This window comes from Pan paniscus, chromosome X (assembly GCF_029289425.2).
Source record: "Pan paniscus chromosome X, NHGRI_mPanPan1-v2.0_pri, whole genome shotgun sequence".
Lineage (NCBI taxonomy): Eukaryota > Metazoa > Chordata > Mammalia > Primates > Hominidae > Pan > Pan paniscus.
The window spans coordinates 135,228,123-135,240,512 of NC_073272.2; the positions used below are offsets into that span (position 1 = coordinate 135,228,123).

The following is a 12,390-nucleotide window of genomic DNA, read 5'->3' on the forward strand; positions in this document are numbered from 1 at the left end:
TCTGGCATCTATAATTTTAAAAAAGCTAACAAAGAAAGCTTCAGTTTTAAATCTTAACCAAATACACAGGAAAAGGATTACTATACTTGGACATCTTTACAGGTTTCTATGTTAGTTTTTGGTATTAAAGCAGAAACCTGTTCCTCGACCACTTTATTAATTGTGTGTCCTCTTTGTACAAACATCGAAAATAGAAGACTGTCACTTTTGGTTCTGTAACTGTGATTCTTGACTGCAGTCTTCTACAGCTTTCACAGAGTTAATGGTCCCTAGTATCTGCCATTCTCCAATTGCCCTGGGTGGCGAAATCGCTGCCATAGTAAACTTTTCACTGATAATTAGAGTTTCTGGAAACATGCAGGGCTCGTTATTTAAGAGTGACTCCATTTGGGCATTTTGGTGGATGGCCTACAGGTTTTCTTGCAGAGTATACTAGAGTCTCCAGAATGAATAACCCTAGGAACTTGAGGAACTAGCGCTTTCCAGAATTTTGGAAGCCAAGATACAAACATTGGTTTTCTCAAAAGCACTGCAAGTGGGAAGGAAAATCCATATCTAGACTAAATGTCTGTTCAGGTAAGAAGAAAGCACTTCTCTTTTTATGATACAAGTGATCTATTGTAATCCACATACCAACTAGTGGCTGGCAGATCATTCTGGAGTCTGGTGCCAAATTGGGGGCTTAGTGTTGGTCTCCATTCCTGGAAGATTTTTCACTCAGCAATGACCGTAGCCAGGTTTGCCATGCATGGTGAGTGGAGGTCCATGCTACTGCGCATAATCTCCAACCCTGCCAGTTTGACCACTTTGTTTGTTGAGCCGGTAAGATTGTGACACACGTGTTAGGGAAAGAGGCTGATTAATACCTAGATAATAAGTACCTTATCCATCTGATTATTAAAATTCTGCTCTGCTGAGGATACCCTTTGCTGAGAACTCTCATGAGACCCCAATATCTTCACATTGTATGTCCGTTTGGACAGGCCTGTCCACATATTTTTTTTTCTCAGACTTCTTTGTCACACATTTTTAATCGTGTGTTCTCAAAGTCCCTGACAATTCAGCGAATGAGTGGGACACAGCCTATGCATGATACATACTTACACGTCTGGATATGCCTCCTCCAAGAAGGTGCACTGCTCAAAGTTCTTCCCTCTGGGAGGATTTCCCTTCATCACTGTCCTTCAGGGCTGTCCCAGTCAGGACTGTCGTATGCAGCTGTCCACTTGTGGCTTGTGTGGTAGGCAGGATTCTAATTAAGCCCCACCAAGATTCCAGTCTCATGGTTATTCAATCAAATACTCCTATGAGTACTGCTCTGGTGGGATTTTTTTAATGCAAAAAATGAGTATTTTATTTTGATAGCACTAGAGGAAACAAACAAAACAACTGTTCCTACATCAAAGTGAAAACAATGTTTAAGCTTTCCTATCAATCAAATATATTCCAAAAGAAAATGTGTTCTATGAAGGCTCTGAAGCACAGGCAAATATTAACACAATAGGCTAAGAAGCTGTAATACTGAATATGACTCTCTTCTAACAGGGTTCTTAACAAACATAATTTTTAATTTTAATTTTAATTAATTTATTTATTTTGAGACGGACTCTCCCTTTGTCCCCCAGTGACAATGGATCTCTGCTCCTTTGGAGTGCAGTGACGCGATCTCTGCTCACTGAAGCTTGCACCTCTCAGGTTCAAGTGATTCTCCTGCCTCTGCTGCCCTAGTAGCAGGGAGTACAGGTGCCCACCACCATGCCTGGCTATATTTTTTAATTTTAATTTTAATTTTTTTACAAACATAACTTTTGAATTACAAAACCAGTGAAGTAATCCCTTCCAAATAATTGTGTCAATAGTGAAACTGCCTGTTCCATTAAAACTCTAAAAATTTCGCTGTAATATTTTTTACCACTATGGACAATTCAAGTAAATTTTGCTGCACTTAAAATAAGTTGTGAAAGTGGAAAAATGGGCCGGGCATGGTGGCTCACCCCTGTAATCCCAGGCCTTTGGGAGGCCAAGGCAGATGAATCACTTAAAGTCAGGAGTTTGAGACCAGCCTGGAGAACATTGTGAAACACCGTCTCTGCTAAAAATACAAATACCAGCCGGGCATGGTGGTGCATGCCTGTAATCCCAGCTTCTCGGGAGGCTGAGGAAGGAGAACTGCTTGAACCTGGGAGGCGGGAGGCGCAGGTTGCAGTGAGCCAAGATCATGCCACTGCACTCCAGCCTGGGTGACAGAGCCAGACTGTCTCAAAAAAAATAAAAAAGGTGGAAAAATATACAAAGTTCCAGATTAAAATGATTAATAGATGCAATATAATAAGGTTTCCCCTCCTTCCTTCCTTTCTCTCTTTCTTTCTCTCTTTCTTTCTTCCTTTCTTCCCTTCTTCCGTCCTTCCTTTCTTCCTTTCTTCCTTCCTTTCTTTCTTTCTTTCTTTCTTTCTTTCTTTCTTTCTTTCTTTCTTTCTTTCCTTCCTTCCTTCTTTCTTTCTCTTTCCTTTCTTTCTTTCTTTCTTTCTTTCTTTCTTTCTTTCTTTCTTTCTTTCTTTCTTTCTTTCTCTTTCTTTTTTTTGTAGACAGTCTTACTCTGTCACCCAGGCTATAGTGCAATGGTGCGAACAAAGGTCAATGCAGCCTCAACCTCCTGGTGTCAAGCCTCCCAAGCAGCTGGGACCACAGTTACACGCTCAGCTAATTTTTGTATTTTGTGTTAAGATGGGGTTTCACCATGCTGCCCAGGCTGCTCTTGAACTCCTGGGCTCAAGGAATCCACCCCTCTTGGTCTCCCAAATTGCTGGGATTACAGACGTGAGCGACCGCACTGGGGCCCTCATTTTTCTTATCAATTAACAATAATGGTTACCTTTAACAGATAGAGGTTGACTTTATTTACTGATTGATTGATTTTTATTTTTAGACAGAGTCTCACTCTGTTACCCAGGCTGGAGTGCAGTGGCATGATCTCAGCTCACTGCAAATTCTGCCTGCCCGGTTCAAGCGATTCTCCAGCCTCAGCCTCCCAAGTAGCTGGTGGGATTATAGGTGCATGCCACCACGCCCGGTAATTTTCTGTATTTTCAGTAGAGACGGGATTCACCATGTTGGTCAGACAGACTGGTCTCGAACTCCTGACCTCAGGTGGTCCAGCCCCTTCGACCTCCCAACGTATTGAGATTACAGGCGTGAGCCACTGTGGCGGGTCGGGGTTGACTTTAAAACACAACCCCCTCAAATGAAAATTTCAGTTTGTTGTTGTTGTTTTTCTTTTTCTTTTCTTTTCCTTCTTTCTTTCTTTTTTTTTTTTTTTTTTTTTTTCTGAGATGGGGTCTCCTCTACCGCCTGGGCTGGAGTGCAGTGGCTCACTGCTACCTCCGCCTCCTGGGTTCAAGCCATCCTCCCACCTCAACTTCCCGAGTAGTTGGGACCACAGGTGCAAGGCCACTAGGCCCGGCTAATTTGTGTGTTTCTTTCTTTCTTTCTTTTTTGATTAGTTGGTTGCTTTGTAGAGCCGGGGTCTCACTATGTTACCCAGGCGATTTCATCCCACTGTGTGAGAAGGTTCTGCATTCCTCCGCATACGTTGCTGTGCAGTTGTTACTGAAGGTCGCCTGTAGAGGGCGCCAGAGTCAGCGAAGGGGAGGGCTGCGCTTCCTGGTTCTCTGGGGCACGAGGCTTCTCCTCAGCACTCTGGCGCCCCCAACAGGTTCCCTGTGTTCGGCTGGGGCAGGCACGCTGTGGCTGGCTACTTCCCTTCCTCCCATCTCCCTTGGGCCAAACGGGATCAGTGCTTCTGGTGAGACGCCTCCCCATGCACATCACTCCCAGGTGCCCTAGGGGGCACATTTCCCACAACTCCCAGAGGGCAGGTTTCTAGAAAGTGCCACCAGCGGGGAGGCGCCACAACTTCACTGCCATTTTGTGAGGTGCCGCCGTCTCTCCTCCAGCAAGGTCAGGACTTCAGGACTGTGAGTGGGCAGTTTTTCCCTGGATGCTTTAATTTCGCCCTGGAAAGTGTCCTTTTTCCTCAGAAAGAGTCTTTTCTGTGGTGTTCTCTGTCCGGTGTGTGGGAGGGCTCCCTTGGGGAAGTGGCTTAGCTCTGGGGACACCGCCATGGGCGCCTGTGTCAGCCGCGGGGGAGCGTTTTCCTTGGGCACCCCGTCTCGGCTATGTTGTGGGGCCAGGGGGCTTTTCTTGGGGGCTCTTCTTGGGGGCTCTCTGTCGGTGATGGAAAAGGCGACTTTTCCTGCTGAAATGACCTGAGCCCGGGGGGTGGGGGCCATGCCTTGGTTGCCTGTGTCGGCCTCGGGTGCCGCGGTGTTTCTTTCCCACTCAGTCGCTGTCCTGAGGGGGACTCCGCCCTGGGGACACTATCTGTGCTCATGGAACGTGGTGGGGGTGGCTGTGCCCCGGACACATGATCGTAGCCCTGTGGGGTCACTGTCGGGGGCTTTATCTCAACCTCTGGTGGACTCTTCCTTGGGTACTGATGTCGGCCGTGAGGCGCATTTGTCCACGGATGTTGCTCGCTCTCAGTTACAATGTGTTGGCTTTTCTTTGGTTCTGCTTATCCCCGTTGTGGACGCTTACTGGATGCTTTCTCTTGGTGCTGGGTTTTTAAAATTATTATCTGTAGGTGCTCTCTCCCGGTGCCGCCGGGGAATGGGGTAATGTTCCTTGGATTCTCTAAGCCTATGGTGGGACTCAGGGAGCTCTGTGTCAGCCATGAAGGAGGCCACGTGACCTTGGGAACTCTTGTCTCGACCCAGGTTGTGGTGCTTTTCCTCGGTTGGTTGATCGCAATTCTGAAGGAGCTCTTTACTGGGATTCTATCTGACCTTTTAGCCACAGCCTCAGGTGTCTGTGTGGGAATGGGAGTCCAGAAATATTCAAAGGTTCCAGCTGTGCCACATTTGAACACTCGCAGTACAGTTAGTCTTTCATTCCAGCCACTCTGATGGGTGTGCAGTGATCTCTCCTTATGTCTACACTCGCATTTCTCTGCTGATCAATGAGATCAAGCACCTTTTTAAGAAATTGTTTTTATTTATTGATTTTTGTTTGTCTTTTGAGACGGGGTCTCCCTCTGTCACCCAGACTGGATTGCAGTGCCACCGCACCCAGCTATTTATTGTTTTCTTTTTTTTTTTTAGCACCATTTTATGTGTTTATTGGTCATTTAACTATGCCTTTTATGAAGTTCCTTTTCAGGTATTTTCCCCCAGCTTTTACTGAGATGTTTGTATTTTAAAAATGGATTTGTAGTTTCCATATATTCTGTATTTGAATTATACGCACAGGCACACAGGCGTATATGTACATATATAAAAATACATATACAATTTTAGTATCTTCTATAAATCTTTTTTGCTTTTACACGATCTCAATAATGTGTTGTAGATGAACAGATTCTCTTAATTTTATTAATTAGTGTATTATTTATGGATAGTGCTTTTTATTATTTTAAGAAACATCTTTGACTCACCCAATGCCATTACGATAATATTCCTTTTTTTAAAATTATACTTTAAGTTCTGGGATACATGGGCAGAACGTGCAGGTTTGTTACATAGGAAGACACATGCCATGGTTGTTTGCTGCACCCATTGACCCGTCATCTACATTAGGTATTTCTCTAATGCTATCCCTCCCCTAGCCCCCCAACCCCTGACAGGCCCCACTGTGTGATGTTCTTCTCCCTGCGTCCATGTGTTCTCATTGTTCCACTGCCACTTATGAGTGAGGACACGTGGTGTTTGGTTTTCTGTTCCTGTGTTAGCTTGCTGACACATGTCCCTTCAAAGGACATGAACTCATTCTTTTTTATGGCTGCATAGTATTCCGTGGTGTATATGTACCACATTTTCTTTATCCAGCGTCGTGGCAGGCGCCCGTAATCGCAGCTACTCAGGAGGCTGAGGCAGGAGAATTGCTTGAACCTGGGAAGTGGAGGTTGCAGTGAGCAGAGACTGTGCCACTGCACTGCAGCCTGGGTGACAGAGCGAGGCTCCGACTCAAAAAAAAAAAATAGCAATGTCTTCCAATGCATGGAAAGAATATTTTTCTCCATTTACTGCAGTCTTGAATTTCTCTGAGTGATGTTTTATAATTTTTGTGAAGTACTCTAGCACATCTTGATTAGATTTATTCCTAAATATTTGATGTTTTTGGAACTGTTTTTAATGACATTTGAAATCTCATATTCTAATTATTCGTTATACAGAATTGCCATTCTGTATAATGCCATTCATTATACAGAATTGCTATTCATTACACAGAAATGCCATTGGTTTTCATTATATCTAGAAAGTTGACTAAATTTGCTTATTAACTGTAATGATTTTATTCTGCTGCATTTTTCTATGTACAGAACAATGTCATCTGTGAATAATGACAGTTTTATTTCTTTCCAAATTTTAAACCTATTGTATTTTCCTGATGCTATGGCACTTTTTAGAACCTCCAGTAAATTGTTGAATGGATAGTGGACATCTTTGTCTTGTTTTCAAACTCAGGGAGAAAATACTGATATGTCACTATGAAGTATGGCATTTAAAAATTTTTTGTACATATGCTAACCAGAATAGGAAAGTTGCCCTTTTTCCTAAGTTGGTGATAGTTTTTATCACGAATGGACTTTAAACATTGATCCATGTATGAAAATGATCATGTGGTGTTTCCCTGTTTTTGTTGTTGTTAATGTGGTGCACTACGTTTATCGATTTTCAAATGTTAAATCAGTGTTGCCTTTCTGCAATATACTCCACCATGGATGATGTATGTCCTTTTTAAGTACCAGTACATTTTATTTGCTCACCCTTAGTTTGGAATTTTTGTGTCTAAGTTCGGGGTGATCTTGGCTTGTATTTTTGGCTTGATCTTGTAGTTTTTCTTCCTTCTAAATTCCTTGTCAGATGTTGTTATCAGTTTTGTATCAATCTTCTAATAAGGGTTCCTAATAAGGGTTAATACACGTTGGTTTATACATCTATTTGAATATATAAGCATAAATACTTATATATTAAATATATATGATATATAATATATAATTTAAAATATAATGTATAATAAGGGTTAATACAGATTGGTTTATACATCCATTTTTTCTAATAAGGGTTAATACAGATTGGCTTATACATCTTCAAATAGGTAATAATATTTTTATCTATTTTTGGTTGATGACAGCTGCTTATTCCACAAGCATTCTGATTGATTTGGTTATACCATCTTTCTTCTGTTTTACTTTGTGTACATTAAAATTAGGTTTCTTTTCCTGAGAACAGAGTGTCTGTTCAGACTTGGTAAATCTTGGCTCATGATTAAAAGTGAAATTAATGATTCAAAGTCTTGGTTGTATACACATATGCAGATTGCTTGCCATTTTGTGATTGTTATATTTTTGTCATGAATAGAATATATTCATTGATGTTTTTCAGGAAACAATGACCGATAAAACAGAGAAGGTGGCTGTAGATCCTGAAACTGTGTTTAAACGTCCCAGGGAATGTGACAGTCCTTCGTATCAGAAAAGGCAGAGGATGGCCCTGTTGGCAAGGAAACAAGGAGCAGGAGACAGCCTTATTGCAGGCTCTGCCATGTCCAAAGAAAAGAGTAAGTAAGCCTGTCCTCACCTCCTCTTCATGCCCCTGCCTCATCCCCTCCAGAGAAACTGTCCTTGTCAAGGTTAACAGTTTCGGCTGACATTGCCATTAATTTCTCAGCAGCATTTGACAGTTGTTCACTCGCTTCTTCATGAAAACCTTCTAGGATTTCCATTTCCCACAATCTTTTTTTTTTTTTTTTAATTTCTTGTCCGTATTGGTGAATCCCTATCATTTTTTTCTTGAGATGGAGTTTCGCTCTTCTCAGCCAGGCTGGAGTGCAGTGGCGTGATCTCGGCTCACTGAAATCTCCGTCTCCTGGGTTCAAGTGATTCTTCTGCCGCAGCCTCCCGAGTAGCGGGATTACAACCACCAGCCACCACACCCAGCTAATTTTTGTAAGTTTAGTAGAGATGGGGTTTCGCCATGTCGGCCAGGCTGGTCTCGAACTCCCCCCCTCAGGTGATCCACCCACCTCGGCCTCCCAAAGTGCTGGGATTACACGCACGAGCCACCACCCCCGACCCCATCATTGTTTTTTTCTACATTTCTTTTTCTTCTCTTCTCTAAATACTGTAAAAAATTCCTGAACCCCAGCATCTCTCTCTCTCCTTCTATTCCACTCTGCCACGATCAATCACTGAGCTCCTGAGATACCTCCATGTTTCCCGTTATTTCCCGCATCAAACACATACCCTCCAACCCTGCAGCCGGGTCATGATGTTGGCATGTAAATCACGTGATGCCATGTCGCTCCTGAACACCCATCCTCAACACTCCTAAGCACTCAGAACCGACTGCGAAGCAGCTTTGGTCTGCGAGGTTCTGCGTGGCCTGGCCTCCGTCACCCTCTCCTCACACGGGCCCCATCATCTCCTGACTCTCTCTGCTACTGTCCTTCACCCCGTAGTGCCCGGTCCATCCCCACTCCAGCCCATATCCTTGGCCTCACCGCAGCCTGGAACTCCCCCTCTGCCTCTGCGCAGGCAGCTCTGCTTTTTCCTTCAAGCCCTGCCCAAGGGTACCTCCACAGAAGGCTCTGCCCAACCAGCAGCAGCTCCTGGGGCTCCCTCTGCTGCTGTTGCCCACAGGCCTGTGGACTGCTTCCTTACCACTAGCCCAACACTGTATGTTTCATTTGCTCATTGTGCACGTACTGTCTGACCGCCCCATGAGGATGTGAGCTCCACAAGGGCAGGGAACGTTGCTCTCTGGGCTGTTTACTGCTGATCCCCAGCTACTGGCATGCTGCCTGCCACAGACGATGAATAAATGAGAGGTGTCAGACCTGGAGTGAAAAGAAAGTCACTTTTGTGAGACAGAAAGGAAGGATGAGGAAAATCATACAGTAAAAGGGACTTTTTGGTGATGGAGTGTGTATAGAACTTTCAGCAGTAATGGCCGCCTCTATTTTCTCAGAATGTGTTTGATATAACAGGAGACCGGTTGAGTTGTATCCCAGTTGCCTGGGTTCCAGCTCAGTAAAGCATGGCAGTTTGTAAGTGAATTTGAGAAATCATGATATCAAGTGAGACTTGCTGCTTTCAACTTGTAAAGCATAACAAGCTGAAACTGTCCCATGAGTACCAGGGATCTGTGAATGTTGCTTTAGAGTTGTACTGCCTTACTTGGTTTCCATGTCTATTCATAGGGCCAGAAAATAAGAGGTGGTTTTATTGTATTATGTGTCCTGGCCTCCGTTTGTCAGGCCTGGGATTTCTCCCTGGTGTATCCTCCCATTTATGAAATAAATAATTCCCTAGAAACTGAGGAGCACATAGATGTACCCAGAGGGGTGATGAAACACACGTATCTCACAGCTCAACTTCTCAGTTTGATTTCCAGAGCTGTCATTCATGAGGTCTATGTGGAGGGGAAAGAAAGTGGTCAAACAACAGCTGATGGCTTTTACTCAAAATCTGTTTCACCAGAGCTTATGACAGGAGATGCTATTCCACCCAGCCAATTGGATTCTCAGATTGATGACTTCACTGGTTTCAGCAAAGATGGGATGATGCGGAAACCTGGTAGCAATGCACCTGTGGGAGGAAACGTTACCAGCAGTTTCTCTGGAGATGACCTAGAATGCAGAGGAATAGCCTCCTCTCCCAAAAGCCAACAAGAAATTAATGCTGATATAAAACGTCAATTAGGGAAGGAACTCCGATGCGTTGGACAAAGTAAGTAGTATAAGAATGTCTGTTTTATAAAACTATAGGAAGTCTCTCTTTCTATGATTCAGGAAATATTCATGTTGCCTGTTGAGTTTCATTCTTTGCCAGAGTTGAGATTGCACATAATTTATGGTGGTTCCTCTTTTCTTTGACTAAAGCATGTACATTTTTTCTTTTTCTTTTCTTTCTTGGTTATGATTAAAGGAGTTACATTCGCATGTATGTGCAGGTGTCTTTTTTATTATTTAGGTTTTGTATGTGCAGGTATCTTGATTTAAGCATTTAAAACATTTCAGCCTCTGAAGCATGATTGCTGAGGTGTAGATTCACTTCTATTCTTCTTTGTATTTGATAATACTGAAGTCTTTTTTTTCAACATCTTCAGAATATGAAAAAATCTTCGAAATGCTTGAAGGAGTGCAAGGACCTACTGCAGTCAGGAAACGATTTTTTGAATCCATCATCAAGGAAGCAGCAAGGTGGGTAGAAATAGGAACTGTCCAATTTCTTTAAGCACTTGGGCTCAATAGAGTACTGGGGGTGAGCGTTGGGGAGCAGCCCCTGCCTTGCGTTTCTCAAACCCTGGTCCTCACTCACAGTTATGGCTGTCTCCACAGTTACTTAGGCTAATGTTATCTGAGTCTAACTCATTCTTCGAAGACTATGGAGACTTCCATTTTCACCATAGTCTGAGGTGCGCATTGTCCCTCAGTTGACACTCTTTGTATTTGCTAGACTACCTCTTTTTAAAAAATTTGTGTAGGCACATAGCAGATGCATATATTTCTGGGCTATATGAGATATTGTGATACAGACAACAATGTGTAATAATCACATCAAGGTAAGTGGGGTTTCTATCACCTCAAGCTTTTATCCTTTGCGTTACAGAGAATACAATTATACTCTTCATTATTTTTAAATGTGCAATTAAATTATTACCGACTATAGTCACCCTGTTGGGCTATGAAATACGACATCTTATTTATTCCCTACTTCTACGTATTGATCATCCCCACTTCCCACACCCTCCACCCCCACTAACCTTTGTAGCCTCTGGTAACTGTCATTCTACTCTCTATCTCCATTAGTTCAGTTGTTTTACACTTTTACTCCCAAAAATAAGTGAGAACATGTGAAGTTTGTCTTTCTGTGCCTGGCTTATTTCACTTAACATAAGGACCTTCGGTTCTATCCGTGTTGTTGCAAATGACTGAATCTCATTCTTTTTTTTATGGCTAAACAGTACTCTATGGTGTGTATGTGCCATATTTTCTTTACCCATTCATGTGTTAGTGGACACTTAGGTTGCTTCCAAATCTTGGCTACTGTGAATGGTGCTGCAACAAACATGGGAGTGCAGATGTCTCTTCGGTACACTGACTTCCTTTCTCTTGGGTATATACCCAGCAGTGGGATTGCTGGATCATATGATAGCTCCATTTTTAGTTGTTTGAGGAACCTCCAAACTGTTCTTCATAGTTGTTGTAGTAATTTATATTCTCACCAACAGTGTATGAGGGTTCCCTTTTCTCCACACCCTTGCCAGCATTTGTTATTGCCGGCTAGACTACCTCTTACCATGCAGATACATTTCTATTTCCATGCTGACTGTTACTTCATCTTTCTATCCATCACAGTGCTTCGTACAGCATAGGTTCTTTAGCTATCTTTTGGTTAATGACATGTCTCTTTCTTTTCAGATGTATGAGACGAGACTTTGTTAAGCACCTTAAGAAGAAACTGAAACGTATGATTTGAGAATACTTGTCCCTGGAGGATTATCACACCCCAAATGCATAATCTCGTTAATGATTGAGGAGAGAAAAGGATCAGATTGCTGTTTTCTACAATGGAGCAGGATATTGCTGAAGTCTCCTGGCATATGTTACCGAATCAAATAGCCTTCCAGAGGCTAAGAAATTTCTGTTAGTAAAAGATGTTCTTTTTCCCAAAGCATTTTATTTGAAAGGATAACTTGTGTTTTGGTTATTTTGTATTCCCACCTGTGCTGGTAGATATTATTAACCCATTAGGTAAATACTATTACAGTCGTGGTTTCTGCAGCAGCTCACACTGATGTAGCTGGCGTTTATAACTACCTTCTTTCGCTACCCATTTCGCATTCCCTTTGCCCTAAGATAGCATGTCAGTTGGTCATGATGCTTGGCCTGGCAGGATGACTCAAACCTTCATTACGGAAGAGTCTGAACCATTAGATGTCCTGCCTGGATGGGGTTGCTGTGATTTTCCATTAACTCTAATCGAAAAACACGGGAGGACTAAGAAGCTCTCTAGACATATCACACATACTCTTCCTTAGCCCCTGGTGTAGTGGGAACCCGATCTCAATGTTGAAATCTGTATCAGTCAGCCTTCAACGAAAAGGCAGAACTAATGGGAGATTTTAATGTGTGTGTGTGTAAAATATTTTACACACACACACATTAAAATCCACACACACTTTAAAATCTCCCATTATACATGTAATGCACATTATACCTGTGTGTGTGTGTGTGTGTGTTGGTGGGGGTATATATACATACACACACACACTTTGTAATCTCCCATTATACATATAATACACATTATACACATTACACATATTACAT

General features: G+C 42.7%; 1 protein-coding gene across 3 annotated transcripts; it reads left to right on the top strand.

The window, feature by feature from the left end:
* The first annotated feature begins 1,485 nt into the window (after positions 1–1,485).
* LOC129395286 (cancer/testis antigen family 45 member A6) lies at positions 1,486–12,092 on the top strand. 3 transcript variants are annotated; one of them, XM_057301091.1, is made up of 5 exons: positions 1,486–3,974; positions 7,443–7,617; positions 9,539–9,787; positions 10,167–10,260; positions 11,482–12,092. In XM_057301091.1, the coding sequence occupies exons 2-5, from the start codon at positions 7,449–7,451 to the stop codon at positions 11,537–11,539; spliced, it is 570 nt and encodes a 189-aa protein (XP_057157074.1). In that variant the 5' UTR covers positions 1,486–3,974; positions 7,443–7,448; the 3' UTR covers positions 11,540–12,092. The 3 variants fall into 3 exon arrangements, with proteins under 3 accessions (XP_057157074.1, XP_054962366.1, XP_054962365.1); XM_055106391.2 differs by having other exon boundaries at positions 1,486–3,957; XM_055106390.2 differs by lacking the exon at positions 1,486–3,974 and having other exon boundaries at positions 7,332–7,617; positions 11,482–11,668.
* Positions 12,093–12,390: the final 298 nt, after the last annotated feature.

Coding starts and splice junctions, on each gene's coding strand:
- LOC129395286 (XM_057301091.1), top strand. CDS start 7,449: ATGACCGATAAAACAGAGAAGGTGGCTGTAGATCCTGAAACTGTGTTT. Junction 9,788..10,166: donor ACTCCGATGCGTTGGACAAA/GTAAGTAGTATA, acceptor CAACATCTTCAG/AATATGAAAAAATCTTCGAA. Junction 10,261..11,481: donor ATCATCAAGGAAGCAGCAAG/GTGGGTAGAAAT, acceptor CTTTCTTTTCAG/ATGTATGAGACGAGACTTTG.